Source organism: Berghia stephanieae, chromosome 3 (assembly GCF_034508935.2).
Source record: "Berghia stephanieae isolate SIO BIC M18660-M18661 chromosome 3, UCSD_Bste_1.3, whole genome shotgun sequence".
NCBI lineage: Eukaryota > Metazoa > Mollusca > Gastropoda > Nudibranchia > Aeolidiidae > Berghia > Berghia stephanieae.
In genome coordinates, this window is record NC_088362.1 from 87,742,221 (window position 1) to 87,759,855 (window position 17,635).

Sequence of the window (17,635 nt, forward strand, 5' to 3'; positions counted from 1 at the left end):
AATGTTATTTTAATTGCCAATCAGCTGTCTTTTAATTGATTAATTGATGAATAATTAATAAAGCCAGGAGTTATACTCACCCAATTTCAAATGTGGAAGAACTGATCAAGTCTATGTAAAATGGAGAAAGTTATGAAGGATGGTGATCGCCCCCTTCACAAAAATAATATTGTTCTCCATAAGGAGCCGTCACCTCATATCTATAAAAACGAAGACAACACGTCACCTTAACTCATTTTTACCACATAGAACTGTGATTTACATTAAATTCTTTAAAAAAATATACATACACAAGTTCGGACTAGAGGCAAGAAGTATAATATATTATATATATATATATATATATATATATATATATATATATATATATATATATCAAATTAATATATAAAGTGTCGCTATTAATTCTTAATTGCATATTTTTACATTTTTATGCATTTACATATAAATTCAAACCAGGGTCATAGGGACAACATATTTCACTTTGTAATATATATATATATATATATATATATATATATATATATATATATATATATATATTTCTTGCTTTGAACATTTTATATATTATGTTTATCCAATGGATTGTTTTTCTTAAATATGCTTTCAAATGTTTAAATACTTTCCCCATTTTCCGACACTCCCTCGTCATACCATCCCCTTGTTTTGGTCCAGTTACTGAGAGTTTTTCCTACTTGATGAGGATTGACAGCTGTCAAAATCAATTCATTTAATGTTGTGATACTATCATTAATAATCCCATGATCTTCTCCGTCGATATCAAGTATTTTTTTTTAGAAATCTCTCAAATTATCAGTAAATTCAACTTGTTCCAAGTTGGCAACAAACTCCTTTTTCTTCTCTCTCCAATTCATTCTATTTTTGCATGTTGTATTGGAATGTAAATACGGTGAATAGTTTAAAGTATGACATGTAAGCTTCAGAACAATAGAAGCATGGTCAGAATAAGCATTAAAATCTTTCACAGTATCTTCTTATATTATCTTACTTAGGCTTAATAGGAATTATCCTTTAAATGCCTTATACAATAGTTTATAATTAAAGAATCTCACATAGCTTACATTGTATCATTCACAGACAGTTTTACACAACTTTGGATGTCAGGAAAAATGTATCAATGCGGAAATGTAAAATCGAAAAATACTATCACAGAATACTGGTAATTGAAAATTGGTCATGATCGAATAAATCATAAATGTACAAAGTTCATAGTACAATGAAATATTTTAAAAAATAATCATGAAAGCAACAACGATGATAATCATACATATGTCTCTGATAAATTATGATTTTACATTGTTTCAGATGTCATGCATTTTACTTGTCATCATTTACAAACCAGTCTACAAAATCATTCTTCTTCATTATTATTATTATTATTATTATTATTATTATTATTATTATTATTATTATTATTATTATTATTATTATTATTATTATTATTATTATTATTATTATTATTATTATTATTATTATTATTATTATTTAAAAAATGCTAAAATATGTTAGTCATACTCAATCTCAGAAACTTTAACTCCCTATCAACTAAGATTTTAAACTGATTCAAAGAATATGCATTTTTTGTGTTAAAACAGAGACTATTCCATGTTTTTACTATAGAATGAGTTCTGTCTTATTTTGGTCTGAAATCTTGGAATATACATTTTATATTTGTCGCCTCTGGTATACGTAATCTTAGAAAAGAAAATGTAAGCAAAATTGATGTATTTATATTATGTATTATCTTGTAGAGCTGAATGAAGTCTCCCCTAATTCTGCTGTATTTGAGACTAGGTAGATTGAGGAATGCTAAACGTTCGTCATATGACATGTTCTCAAGCCCGGGAAGCAATTTTGTTGCTCGTCTTTGAATATTTACAAGACCTATTGACTGTCTTAGATATATTGGGCTTCAAACATTGTTCCCGTACTCAAGAACAGGTCTTATAATAGTTTTAAATAACGAAAGAAACATGCTATTATCCAAATAAGTAAAATTCCTGTATATGAGTCCCAACATGCGATTAGCTTTAGTTGTACAATCATTAATATGCACATCGAAGTTCAAATGTGGGTCAAAAACAACACCAAGATCCCTTTCAAAATTTGTATCAGGCAAAAAATTTGAATTAGAGTTATCTGAGTAATAGATGTGATTCGGATTTTTCTTTCCAACATGCAATACCTTGCACTTGTTGATATTAAATTATAATTGCCACTTCCTTGACCATTCAAATAAGGAATTAATATCATCCTGAATGATTTTGTGCGGATCAGATTCATTATAAATTATAGTTTCATCTGCAAACAATCTACATTTTGATATAATGTTATTTGGTAAGTCATTAATATATATGATAAAAAGTACTGAACCCAAGACTCTTCCTTGAGGTACTCCACTGGTCACAAATTTAAAACTTGACATTTCGCCATTTACAACTACCCTCTGCTTTCTATTGGATAGAAAATATAATTTTATCCAATCATATATCGGCCCTGTTATACCATATGATTTTATTTTTCTGAATAGCCTCTCATGAGGAACAGAATCAAATGCTTTACTGAAATCAAAATATATAATATCAATACATTTAACATCATCAATCATGCTGGTAAAATCTTCCATGAAATGTAATAACTGAGTTTCACAAGAACGTTTCTCTTTAAAAAAAATACGTATTGACAATTACTTAACATTTGTGATTTTCTAAAAAAAATCATGATTCTTTCGTTGAGAATGGATTCCATAACTTTACATAAGATACACGTTAAACTAATATGTCTGTAATTTCCAGGTTTGTTTCTTTTTTCTTTTTATGTAAATGGCAGTCACATTGGCTAATTTCCAGTCTTCTGGAATTTCACCCTCTGATAGAGATTTGTTAAATGTAATATAATAGAAAGGGGGATGACTTATTTGTGTCGCAATCTCCTTGAGTAAGCGAGGATGAAGACCATCAGGACCAATGCTTATATATATATATATATACACACACACACACACACACACACACACACACACACACACAGAAATATTCATTTACCGATCATAACGCCATAAGTGAGTTTCATTCTTTACAATAACAATATGGTTTCAATGCCAACGTAGATACACAACCATCCTGTCCTTTGTAAAAGTTCAATCTTATAATGTCTCCCACTAACGAAGCCGTCTTGGAAGACGTTTTGTAATCGAGCAACGCCTCGAAATAGCCACCTCCGGGGGTCGTCTGAATGGTCATTTGATAATAATCGTTTGTTGACTTACCCGAAGAAAATTCAAAAACTGATTTAATAGATTTAAGTGATAACAGCGAACAAATGTTTCGATTATTCTTTGTTCTGTCGTTAATCATTCCTAAAAATATATCTGCAAGTTCGTTTTTCAACTTTTCTGACATCTTCTTCTTTGATACACCTTTACAAAGACAGTATTCATCTGGGATATGTGCCTCTTCACAGGTCCTCGTTTTGGGGATTTCTTGGAATAGACTTCTTCCAAGAATTTTTTCGTTGTCATTTCCCCTCTTCCCTCTTAGATACAGCAAATCGTATAAAGTAGCATGAACGTCAAAAAACGTTGTCAATCGATTCTGGTTTGTTTCGAGATTGGACATTTCCTTTTGGTATTTCTTCTCAAACCATGGTGGAAAAACGAAGAAAAAGTAAGGGGATCTTCCTTCTATGAATCCATGGAATGTTCGCCTGAAAGTATATTATGAAGAAAAATATCATTATGGTGAAGTAAAGCTGCAAATGGGGTCAGCATAGCAAATTCACGTGGTATGGTTTCTAGAATTAAAAATATCAAATTGAGCTTTCACATAGTACAATATCAACTAAACGTACTCAAAACATTTTACAAAGGGTCACTATCCAACAGCAATACGTAAAATGTAGAACGAGATATGACGCCTGTCAGGCGAAATTACATTTTTATTTACGACAGACAACGCTGTTAATGGCCAGGTACTCATTTTACATTTGAGTAAGGTGAGTGATTGTGAGTAAAGAGTCTTTTCCAAGGACAAAATAAACCAGATTCGTTAATAAATTAATATGTTTAAAAGTATTTGACACTTCAATGAAATTCTTCAGTTGTCTATTTTATTGAAATGTCTTTTATGTGTCATTGCATTTACGTATTGTCAGGCTTGATAGTCGAGCACAATTATGGACTTGATTCGACATCGTGAAGATATATTTTGCCATGGATTGAGAGTATTTCCATTACAACAATGGGTCCATAATAATTTGGGTTGCCAGACATGCAAATCAGTACATGTTGGTGAAAACCGACACTGATTGTCTTAGACAAATTACTTAAAATATTAAGACAAGGTATTACAAATTGTAATAGGATGCAGATGTCGTGACATCACAACTTCCACTCTTCCGGTTCAAAACTCATTTGAAGTATGTAACCAGTCCTAGGGATGACTGACAATGAATAGGTTACATATTGAATCATAAGGTGCTTATAATTATTTTATTACCAGTATGTATAATATAATGTATCATCTAATGATAATGGGTGTGTGAAAGAGCGAGGATGGGTGAGCTTTATTGACGACCAGCATTTGTGTATGTGTTCAGCGCTGATAGCAGCAGTCCACCAGGTTCTCCTATTTTAATGGCAATGGCAACGGCGACAACAGCAACAACAGCTGCATCATCAAACCCAACTAAGGCAACATGAACAACAACAGCCACAACAACAACGTCAACAATAACAACAACAACAACAACAACAACAACAACAACAACAACAACAACAACAACGTCATCAACACCAACAATCATATCGCAGACTGAAAAACTCAATCAAAAGACCAAATCTCATCAAAATCGACACTAAGTACACCTCTGCCTCGACATAAATACTCCACATTAATGCCAGGTCTATTAAAAAACAACGTGGTTTACACTTATTACCTCATGACTGACAACATCGATGTTCTCCGGATCTCCGAATCTTGGTTGCGAGACACCATAGATGACAATTTCCTACGTGAATCATGAACTTCTGGGCCGTTTTCATGAACTAGCGCTTAATTTCTGACTATCTCTGACTTTAATCAATGACCAGAAAAATCGGATTTCATGTAAGCTGACCAAGCAAGCCCGGGACTAAAATCACGGCACCTTTCGGACCAAGTTTGACTAAGTTGTAGTAACTTACTGAGGCAGGACTTCACAGGCTTAGACTGAGACTAGTAACAAGGATACGTCATAGCGTCAACAAGATAGCAGCTATTTTTAGAATGAGTTCGTTTAGATTCAGAAAAAAATAAGTTGGTTACGAATGAAAGAGGCAAAACGTGTCATGTTGTAATTGACAATGGCTTAAAAAAAAAGAAAGATAAGTGCAGATCGTCGAAAGTAGACATTTTTGTGAATAAAAACTTAAAAGAACTGAATCAATCGGCTCGGTGAGTTGAGTGAACGAAAGACTTCGAAATCAAAGGGTTTGCGTCAAAGAACAACAACAACAAATTATAAGAAAGTATAGTGGAGACAAAAGTTATTATGTTGACATTGCAATTGACTGAAATAATGTGATTAATCAGAATACACTTTCTATTATGTGTAATTATTTGTTGTTTTTTTTTGGTTAAATTACTTTGAGTTTCAATCTCGGTATTTGTCTATTCAATGAAACTACCATTGTTCTAAATATATAATTGACAGTCGACGATGGACATCATTGCAGTCTATAAAAGTTGACAGTCAATATCACATGTGTAGCTAATTTCCTCTTTGAAAATCTTTTGTGTTGTAACTAATAAAGTTGGAGTATCTTAACCTGCCTTCGTGTAGTAGCAGGGCTTAGAATCTTCCGCCTAAATGGTGGTTTATCTCCGCTCATCACCATCACAATTTCGCCTTTTAAAAAGACTCACCGCAACCACTACATCAAAATCCCTATCACCATTACTACTGCAACCACCACCACATCATCATCCCTACTACCACCACCACCACCACCACCACCACCACCACCACATCATCATCATCCCCACCACTACTACTACCTACAACCACCACCACATCATCATCCCTACCACCACCACCACTACAGCTACAACCACTACTACTACAACTACCATCACATCATCATCCCTACCACCACTACTACAACAACCACCACCACATCATCATTCCTACTACCAATACAACTACATCCTCCACCATCACATCATCCCAACTATCACTAATACAACCACCCCACATCATCCCTACCACAACTATTACAATCACCACCACACCATCATTCCCAACACCTCTACAGCTACAACCACCATATCATCACCCATAGTCTAAATTTAATGAATTAAAACCAGCACTATTATTCTTTGGCAAATTACGTGTTAACTTGTTATTGTATGAGGCAATTCTGTTGTTTTATATTAAAATACTTTCTTTAACGGGGATTGATACTTACCTTCTGAACCTACCTAGCACTATATAACGTGCCAATAATCTACCATTACTTCTATTACCTATTTCTTTAAACCTAAAACATTCTATTACTATCAGTCAAGTGTCAGGAACTTTACCCGACTATAAAAGGGAAAAATAAAAGCGGCTCCAGACATAAGTCTATGGGGAAACTATCTGACTCCTATCTGTCTACTCCCACTTGCCACCCTTCTACATAGGCGTGACATTATTATTATTATTATTATTATTATTATTATTATTATTATTATTATTATTATTATTATTATTATTATTATTATTATTATTTATTATTATTATTATATTATTATTATTATTATTATTTATATATTATTATTATTATTATTTTTATTATTATTATTATTATTATTATTATATTATTATATTATTATATTATTATTATTATTATTATTATTATTATTTATTATTATTATTATATTATTATTATTATATTATTATTATTATTATTATTATTATTATTATTATTATTATTATATTATTATTCATTATTATTATTTAATTATTAATTATTATAATTATTATTATCATATTATTGATTACTATATGATTATTATATTATAATTATGTAATTAATATTATTATATATTTGTGTCAATGGCAGCAAAACCAAGGGCAATGTGAACGAAATGAATGATTTTTATTATGTTAGATCATTGAAGAGAAATGATGAAAGGTGAATGAAGAGAAGATGAGAAGAGAGAGAAAGAGAGAGGGAGAAGAAGAGAGAGAGAGAGAGAGAGAGAGAGAGAGAGAAAGTAGAGGAAATGAGTAGTAAATATAATAGCATAAGCAGGTAAGTAAATGACAAATTGTCATATTTATAATTATTATATATTATACTAATTATTATTATACTTATTATATTATTATTATTATTATTATTATTATTATTATTATTATTATTATTATTATTATTATTATTATTATTATTATTATTAATTATTATTATTATTATTATTATTATTATTATTATATTATTATTATTATTATTATTTATTATTATATATTATTATTTAAGCGAGAAAATTAAATGCCATCATTCTGAAACCAGAAGATCAGTTGCACAAGGTATATATTCAGTCCTCCGGAGGACAACTGGTTTCAAACTTCCACAGAGATTGCAACCAGTATTTTGACATCACACACTATTATAGCAAGGCCGTAAATAATTAGAAACGTTTGTTAAAATGTCTTTTTCAATGTGTTTCACATACCATTTTAATATTTCTAATGATTTTGAATTTCACTTTTGGTTGTATTCAACACAATAAATTAATTTGTATTGCTTATTCGTTACTGAGCCAATTTGGTGACAACCATTGATGGTGATGGCGATGATGGTGATGATATGATAATGATGATGATGATGATGATGATGATGATGATGATGATGATGATGATGATGCTAAGAAAAAACGTAGTTGTAGTAGTAGTAGTAGTAGTAGTAGTAGTAGTAGTAGTAGTAGTAGTAGTAGTAGTAGTAGTAGTTTTTGTGCGGCTATGTGGTCTAGTGGTATGACACTCGCTTTCGGATCAGAAGGTCGTGGGTTCGAGCCTCGCGTTCAGCGCATAGTTGAGTCCTTGTAGAAGCCTCTTTACTCACATTCCGTAGTCAGGTGTAAAACGAGTACCTGGCCGTTAAGAGCGTTGTCTTTGTCCAAACAAAAATTTGTAATATCGCCTAACAGGCGTCATGTCCCGTTATAAATGTTACGTGTTGCTGTTGGCCAGGGACCCCTTGTAAAGCGCTTTGAGCACGTTTAGTGGATATTTCTCTATATAAAAGCAATTGCAGCACACTTAGATCAAAGAAGGAAAAAGGAAGGAAGGAAGGAAGGAAGGAAGAAGAGAGAAGGAGAGTGTGTGTGTGTGTGTGTGTGTGAGAGAGAGAGAGAGAGAGAGAGAGAGAGAGAGAGAGAGAGAGAGAGAGAGAGAGATGGGGGCGAAGGGGTGGAAGATTCGGATAAGAATGTAAATGAGGAGGCTGGTGAGGAAGAAGAGGAGGAGGAAGGATAAAAAGTATGGCGAGAGGACTATGACGGAGAGAGGAAGGTATGATCAAGTAGAATGTAAAAAAACAAAAAACCTCAACTAAACCATGGTTTATACCTCATTGCACCAAAACGTAATCCGTGGTCGCTAAAGAAAACTAATACTGTGTTGTTAAGGACCTTATTTTTGTGCAGTGTAGAGAAAAATTCATAAAACATTTCATCTCCCTTGCTTGCGTCATTAAAATAGTCGTGCGTCAAGTGGGTGAAAAAACTGTAGGCGAAATACGGCTTTTTCTTAGTATTGTTGAACTTGGCCGTCAATTCCAGGTAGTAGTCTAGCAGTAACGAGATCTCTCTCTGGTCCCCAATGCAGTTTTCGTCCGGGTCTTTTTTAGAATTCTTATCCATCATCAAGGGCCCTGGACGATGATAATAATCAAAAGGTGGTTGTTTCCATCCCATTTTTAAGTAATGAAAAGCTGTGCCTTTGACCATGTCAAATAAGATTGCCGTACGATATCCCGCTTTTTGATATTTGTTCCATATAAACATGTCGTCCAACTTGTCAAAATAATCTTTTTTCATGTTCCATCCTTTGATATTCTCGAAATAAGTATGGGTTTTACCGGACAAAAGGACAATTACATTTTGAAATGTGTTATCTCCGACTTTATTAAACATGTTCAACTCCTTTGCTTGCATGGACTTTAATAAGAAGTCTCTGGTTTTCGGCATTGTTCTTATCAGATTCTGCTTAGACATACCGTCCACTCCAATGAACATGACACTTAAGGTCTCTGCCGGGGAGTGCTCCTTCAAATGATCCGCATATCTTTTTTCAGATCGTTTTTCAACTTCTTGTTTTTCAATAATTCTACTTTTGTACGTTTCCCCCACAACCTTTCCTTTATTTATGCATTGCACATATAAATGTTCCAAGTTGTCTGGTATTTTTGTTGTGTTTAGAAATTTCTTCGACCACTTTGGCGGCAGGAGGGTCATATCATTTGCAGAGGCTAACTTGAGCTCAGTGTATTTGCAAAATTCAACAGATCCAACTTTAGTTTTGACTTTCTGTTTGTTTATTTTAAGGATGTTGTCCTCGACATATGCAAGACTTGGCTTTCCATCACATGTTAAAGGCTTGTGTTTAGTAATGTGAGATTTTATAGCAGGATCAAATGGATCTATTTTGGGAAAAGGGCAAAGTAAGAGATCATTTGATAACTCTACCGTTGTTAGCTTTGGTGTCATTAATTTTGTTGTAGGGGCTAGACTACTTATGGAATTCAGAGTGGTTGGAGTCGATTTGATCTGAGGCAAAGTGGTTAAAGCCAAAGTGAAGTAAGTCGAGGTACTTTGAGGCAAATGGGTGGTGGAACTTTTATTGTTGGGTAAATTTGTTGTTTTGAAAGTTGTAAAGTTTGAACTTCCAATGCTCGTTGTTTGATTCTTGTGTTCAGTCTCTTGAAAATAAGTGGCAAATGAATTCTTGAAATGTATTGTGTAATAATACAAAAACAATGTCCCAAGAATTCCGATCACAAAGATAACTTTACACGCAGTTGTCTGTAAAGCTTTAGCCATAATTCTGTTGAAAAAAAAGATAATGCTTAGATTGTTGGTTCTAGAAATTTCATGAAGTTAAATTAAAATAAGAAAATATAAAATATCAACATTGGATGGAACGTAACAGTAAAATATGTTTAATCTATTCTCACAGAATTTACAGGAAGGACGCTGTTGTCATTTATTTGGTAGACCTTTTTGATATTGCAATTTTGTACTTCATCACTCGTTTTGATTGTTAGATGAGCAAAATATTTAGTCCAATATATTCCTTTTTATAGGTTGAACGCTTGTTTTACCATTTCTCAGTTTTATACTTTTGTATTTTTTCACTGTCACTCATTTTTTTGGAACCGGCAAAATGTGTCAATTAAAAAAAAATTATGCGTTCTTAGATTTGATAATATAATAATAATAATAATAATAATAATAATAATAATAATAATAATAATAATAATAATAATAATAATAAATGGCATTTATATAGCGCTTTACTCCGTTGTCACAGGCTCTAAGCGCTTTACAGTGATATAAAACAAAACATATTACAGTGAGACAAGTGTGAAGGAAACGTGATACGAATTCAATTTAACAACAACAAAATATGAAAATAATATTGCAACATTATGACGTAAAAAGATAAAACTTTAAGCGAGATTTGAACGTTGTCAACGAATCCGAGCATCTCACGTGTGACGGGAGAGAGTTCCAAAAATGGGGGGCCGAAAATTGAAAAGACTGTTCACCTATTTTACGCAATGGCTTAGGTTTGACAAGGATTGATTGGTCATTGCTTGACCTCAAGTTTCTATTGGGGACATATATGTTTAGAAGGTCTTTAATATAGGAGGGACTGTTCGTGCTCAGGGATTTGTAGACAACAGTACAAATCTTATAGGCAACTCTTTTTTCAACAGGAAGCCAATGTAACTCACGGAGAAGAAGAGTTGCTGACGGGTATTTTTTGTTATTGCGTACAATGAGCCTGGCTGCGTTATTTTGAGCAACCTGAAGTTTGCTAATTTTGTCTTTAGTTAAATTCGCCCAAAGGGAGTTACAATAGTCCAATTTAGATAAAACCAAGGAATTAATTAAAAGTTCTGTTATATGCTTCGGTATTAAATTACGAATTTTGCTTATTTTTTTCATTTCTATGTACATAGATTGTATGGTGTTATTCACGTGGCTTGTCATGGAAAGATCTTTATCAATGATGACGCCAAGGTTTTTTGCTTTATTTGAAAATTCTATTGTGCTATTTCCGAGAGTAATTAGTGATTTATTTGCCTGTTTAAGGATACTCGGTCTTCCACACATTAAAATCTCAGTTTTACTATCATTTAATTTTAACTTATTGTGGTACATCCAAGATTTAATCTCATTAAAACAGCTCGTAATTCGTTGTATTAAGAACTGTAAATTACTAAGGGGTGCTGAATCATATATTTGCGTATCATCTGCATAAAAATGATAACTCAGATTGAATCTGGATATCACACTAGAAAGGGGCTGCATATATACAGTAAAAAGGACAGGGCCAAGAACAGAGCCTTGTGGCACTCCAAAATTTAGTAATACTTGTTCTGACTGAACACCATTCACCACGACAGTCTGCCATCGATCCTGTAAATATGATGTAAACCATTTAAGGGCAATTCCTTTTATGCCGAACGTATTTTCTAGTCTTCTTAACAAAATGTCATGGTCAATGGTGTCAAAGGCAGCTGAAAGATCTAAAAGGCATAATACATTGATATTGTTAGCATCAGCATTACATAACAAGTCATTAAAGATTTTAAGAAGCGCCGTTTCAGTACTGTGTTGATGTTTGTAGGCTGACTGAAAGGGTTGTTCCAAACTGTTGTTCTTAAGATGAGATGTTAATTGTGTAAGAACTACCTTCTCAAAAAGTTTTGACAAAAAAGGTAAATTTGATACAGGACGATAATTGTTTAATATATTGTGGTCCAGTGATGGTTTCTTCAGAAGTGGTTTGACGAGGGCACTTTTAAAGCACGATGGAACTTCGCCAGTCAGTATGGATGTATTTATGATTGATGTAATGGATGGTAATAATGTATCGATGGAGCTGGCCAAAAGCTGTGCTGGTAGGGGATCAAGGTCGCAGGATTTAATGGGGGCTTTTTTTATCAACTCGTTTATGAAACTAGGTGAAACTGGTTGGAACTTGTCTAAAGGGGTACCACAGAATGTATTTGTATCTATAAATGGTTCATGCCGATCTAGTTCTGAACGAATGTTATGGATTTTGTCTTTAAAAAAGTTGACAAATGTGTCTGGCAAGTCTCTTTGATTGGTTGTAGATGGTAATGAAGTGCATCTTTCACGTCCAAGTAGATCATTGCAGATGTTAAATAATTGTTTACAAGATTTAGAAGTTTCAAATTTTGAAAGAAAATACGTGGTCTTTGCCTTTTTTATTGTTGTCTTCCAGGCACGAAATGCGCTCTTGAATATTTCACGATGAATCATGAGGCCTGATGTTTTCAGCAGTCTTTCTGCTCTCCGACACTTCGTTTTAGCTTCTTTAACGTCCGACGTATACCACGGAGTATACTTGCGGTTGGTGACGGTCCTTGTTTGGAATGGCGCATGTTTGTCAAGCGTTTCAATGAGACAACTATTCCACTGGTCTGGAGAAATAATTGAATTTTTAGTAAGTTTTGTTTCTAAATCGCCTCTGAAATTGTCCAAATTAATGCCTTTAATAATAATAATAATAATAATAATAATAATAATAATAATAATAATAATAATAATAATAATAATAATATAAAATAATATAAAATAATAATAATAATAATAATAATAATAATAATAATAATAATAATAATAATAATAATAATAATAATCATAATCATAATAATAACAATAATAATAATAATGATAATAATATGAGATGATGATGATGATGATAATAATAATAATAATAATAATAATAATAATAATAAATAATAATAATAATAATAATAATAATAATAATAATAATAATAATAATAATTTATAATAATAATAATAATAATAATAATAATAATAATAATAATAATAATAATAATAATAATAATAATAATAATAATAATAATAATAATAATAATGCGTCATTTCTATAGCGCTCCTTTCAACCAAAAGTACCCGGAAGCGTTTATACACATATATGCACATGTGATCATATATATCATTCAATAAAATCAATAACACAAAACTGAAAGGAAATACTCTGCTTCCAAGGTGGCTTTAATGGAGGACGATAGGAAAGGATTTAGTTTATTACAGCTATATTAAAATCGATAACAGGTGAGGATCGGAACTCATAGAAGATTTACATTTTCAAAATTATGAATTTTCCGTATATCCATTTTGAAGGATTTCGTTAAACCGGAATGTTCGGTTAATTGAAGCTTAAACGATATACGTGCAGTATTTGAATATGAAGCAATGAATGGCAATTTTCATCTATCAGACATCTACATTTTATAACTATCAATACACATTACTGGTGAATACAAACGAAAGTGAAGATAACGCGCTTCCAATATAATTTTGATTGTAAAAGTTTGCGAAATAGCTTTGTTTATGCCAAAGAGGATTACATAAATTTATGTAGACTGGTCAAAAGTAAAAATTCATTAATTATGAGACAGTGTCTCTACAAATATGTGTTCAACAATAACAACAACAACAACTACAACAACAACCAAGAAATACTGGACACATCACTCAGCACAGTCTGATGACAAGGATGATGAAAAGGAGAAATGAAACGACTGCAGAAAGATTCCGAGCATCACTCTATCCAATGAAATGTAATTTTCCTCAGTTTGCGAAGGTTGAGGCATGCCTTTTCTCAGTCTACTCTTTATCTTTTATTGCCTCGTCGGTGAGAGTAACATTGGTGTTCCTCCTCTCAATCTTTCCCTCTATTTAGGCCCAATGACCTCGATTGGATTGCGCTCACAGTGATATGGGGGAAGTCGCAACCTCGTGTCAAAACTCCCTGATTAGACGGTCTGCTTTGAAAGGTGTTTCTGGTTCATTTCTTTTTTTTTTTTACTAAAGAGTATAGTTAGTATTTTGATGAATGGTCAGAATATGTCTGATTGAAACCATGAAATCATGACAGCTTTTATAATTGCCAAAGTTGGAGCCTTAAAGTGACCATGGGCCAACGATTGATAGGGTTGTCCAATACAACACAGCTGGGTGCTTCAATGGAGGGCAGCAAACGATATTTAGTCAGTCTTAAAACACCTTTGACCCCAGAATAATATTCCAGATGATGCAGAGAAGAAAAAATGGCATGGCATCCTTTTAAATATCCAGTATCATCACCACCTGCAAGAATAACAATGATTCTCTGTCCAGAACCCATGGGCCTTTTTTTCTGCTTGAATAATCAGACGTCCAATATTTTTTCGGATGTATATTTACGCTCACTCATACATCTTTGGATGATATCCATATCAAAGTTATCTATGATCCTTTTCCTGCCACGTCGTTCTACACTGGTGATCTCTCTGTCGTATTTCGAGAACGATCTTCTCATGGTTGACTGTGAAATTTCAAAACCACGCCGTCCTCTTTAATGACTTATCGATAAATACCAGAAGACTTCTTTTCGCAGCTTTACAAGAGTGGAAACGATAGAGATTCCGTACCGTATCGTGTTGTTTAAGAGCCTAATATGTTTTTAAAACCTTTAAAGGCCCTGTGAAACGTTCATGCATAGAGAAAAATTTGTCATAGTTATATAAACAGTTTTTGTTAATTTGACAATATTGAGTATACAATCACAATTTCAAATGATTTAAAGCGAGAGATTTCATATCAGTCTTTGGTAATTGCGATATGATGTAGATACTATGCCATAAATAATAAATTCAAAATGTAATACAAACTACATAAGTGGTATGTTTATAACACTTAACAGGGAATTACTATTATTTGGCGTGAACTCATAATCATTACGTCAGCACAAGATTTTTTGGATATACGATGAATTCATTCATACTTTGTGGTGCGTAACTTGTTTTTATTTTTTACAGTGTAAAATCTCTAATTTTATGTCAGCTGTTTTAAAGTATTTTTATAGGTCTTAAAGAAGAAAACTTTTTTAATATGGCATCAATATGGTCCTAAATCTAGATTCAGTTAAGACAAATTGATTCAGAGGTTAACACAAATTTTTACAACTTTTGATAGAGGGACAGCTAAGAGAAAAACCAGAAAAACACGCGCCATTAATAACAAAATCTGACTATAGTAGGTGGAATTAGGTCCAAAAAACCTTGGAATTGTGCAAATCAGGGTTGAAAGCATGCACATTACACATGTTGTAGAATATGAAAAATCCTATAATTTATGATAAAGAACCAGTCTGAGAGATCAGTTTAGTTGAGATACAAGGTTTTTAAGATTAGAAAATTTTGAAATGGACGACAAAAATTTCTTTCCGTGTTATTGTGTAAACATACGAGGCAAGCTGACCCAAGGATGTTTTACGTCATCCTTTGGATTCCCATTGGTGACTATTTTTAGCGTCGAAGCGGATATTTTCCTTTCACTCTACTTTCGATTCAAGAACCATATAAATTATTTAATCGTAAATATTATTCAATTTCACTTGTTTTAAAGGACGTCTAGCGAGAAATATTCTATAATATGAGATTTTTCTGCATCTGATTTAATAAGTATAATCAATTGCTCCAAAACGGATGGGCAGACGAGCAGAGGGGTAGTCAAAACAGACTAGCAGAACACAGCTCAATAAATGCCGATAACCGGTGTTGACGAAGGACAGTGCTCCTTCTCCCCCTCCTTATTTCTTTTCTTTCCAAAAAATACTGCTATAATCATTTTACGTGAGTTAAAACCTATTTCGGTCAAACTTGATGACAGTAAAGAGTCGGCATACCACTTGAATTATATAAGAACGCTATAATTATCATCATCATCATCATCATCATCATCATCATCATCATCATCATCATCATCATCATCATCATCATCATCATCATCAACCACTATGATGCTATATTTTGGCAAATTATTTACTTTAAGTTATTTACCTCATGGGGACAATGGGAGAATAGGCTATTTGTACTGTTGTGTCCTTATGTAAGGCACGGCACACATTTTGCCTGCCTATGATGGGTCTTTAACAGAAAGAACGAGAGAGAGAGAGAGAGAGAGAGAGAGAGAGAGAGAGAGAGAGAGAGAGAGAGAGAGAGAGAGAGATGAAAGAATATTGCATATGCCTAATAAAGGAATGCGTTTGCATGATTTCAGATACACATACAATAGCAAAAAGAACTGCTCCCAGAGACTGGCACAAGTGTTTGATATGCCAACAAGATAACCCAGACCGTTTAGAATGTCCCTATAAGTCGAGGAGGTATGACAAAGAGCAATGCTATGAAACTCTTTTTGAAGATCTAACACAATTCAATTCTTTGGTTTGTGCTGAAAACAAGTTGGATGTATCTATTTTTTCAAATTCATCAGAAAGAAATGAGATTATTGAAAGCTTAAAACAAAATGATGCTAAGTGGCCGGCATAAGTTTGTCGTGTACAATTTCATGTCAACAAAATTAGGCGATAGAATTAAAGAAATCTAAAATGAAATGCCCTACAAGAATTCCAAACTTCGTCATTTGACTGGGAGGAGTGACCGAATGAGATTTATTTCGCAACCCACGAGAATAATGAGACAACGTTCAAAATGAGCGATTGGCTGTAATAACCAAACGTGCTTTTTTTTTGTTGGTAAAAACATGGAATCGAGAGTACTCCATTCTGTAATGACAACAGACATGAAAGACAATATTCGTGGAATAGCGTTATCCATCAAAGATTCTGATATGTTGTCATTTACTGCCGGAGGCAATTTTGTCGCTCAGGAGGTACTACCACCCTATACCATAAAATTTGTCATGCACGATACTTAAAAAAAAAAACAAGCTTGAAAAGATGTCACTGCTGATGATAATCCTGATGTCAGAGTTCTTGAAAGAAGTCGAGCTTTTGCTAACATTATATCTTTTATAGAAGAGAACCCTGCAACTTATGTGACGATCGACATGAACCACTGTGGAGCTTATTTCCAGAATTGTCAAAAGTGTCCCAAAAACTCATCAAGTGTTCATGTAAGAGAGAATGTATCGGTACCCGATGCAAGCGTTATAGGTCCAGTTTGCCTTGTACGGACTTGTGTAGATGCGGGGGTGTTAGATCAGTACAGTAATGAGTAAAATTCTCTCTCTCCTTTTCTTTCTCTCTCTCCCTCCCTCTCTCTCTCTCTCTCTCTCTCTCTCTCTCCTCCTCTCTCTCTCCTCTCTCTCTCTCTCCTCTCCTCTCTCTCTCTCTCTCTCTCTCCTCTCTCTCTCCCTCTCTCTCTCACTTCCTCTCACTCCCTTCCCCCTCTCCCTCTTATATCTACTTGTTACAACACGAAATAACCAACAGTTAGCTACCGTAAATGGTTACCAGTGTATTCAAAGTTTTAGAACGCACATTGTATTATCGTGGTTCTTTCCTCGGATGAATAATG

The 17,635-nt window shown here is 33.2% G+C and overlaps 1 protein-coding gene across 1 annotated transcript in view; it reads right to left on the bottom strand.

Moving 5' to 3' along the window:
- Positions 1-432: 432 nt before the first annotated feature.
- LOC144968744 (uncharacterized) overlaps positions 433-17,635 on the bottom strand; it is a 25,278-nt gene continuing 8,075 nt past the window's right edge. The window contains exons 2-3 of the mRNA XM_078907382.1: positions 8,614-10,089; positions 433-3,726 (exon numbers count right to left, since the gene is read on the bottom strand). Coding sequence (XP_078763508.1) covers positions 3,090-3,726; positions 8,614-10,085 — 2,109 coding nt within the window. The 5' untranslated portion in view covers positions 10,086-10,089 and the 3' untranslated portion in view covers positions 433-3,089. The remainder of the gene's footprint in view (positions 3,727-8,613; positions 10,090-17,635) is intronic.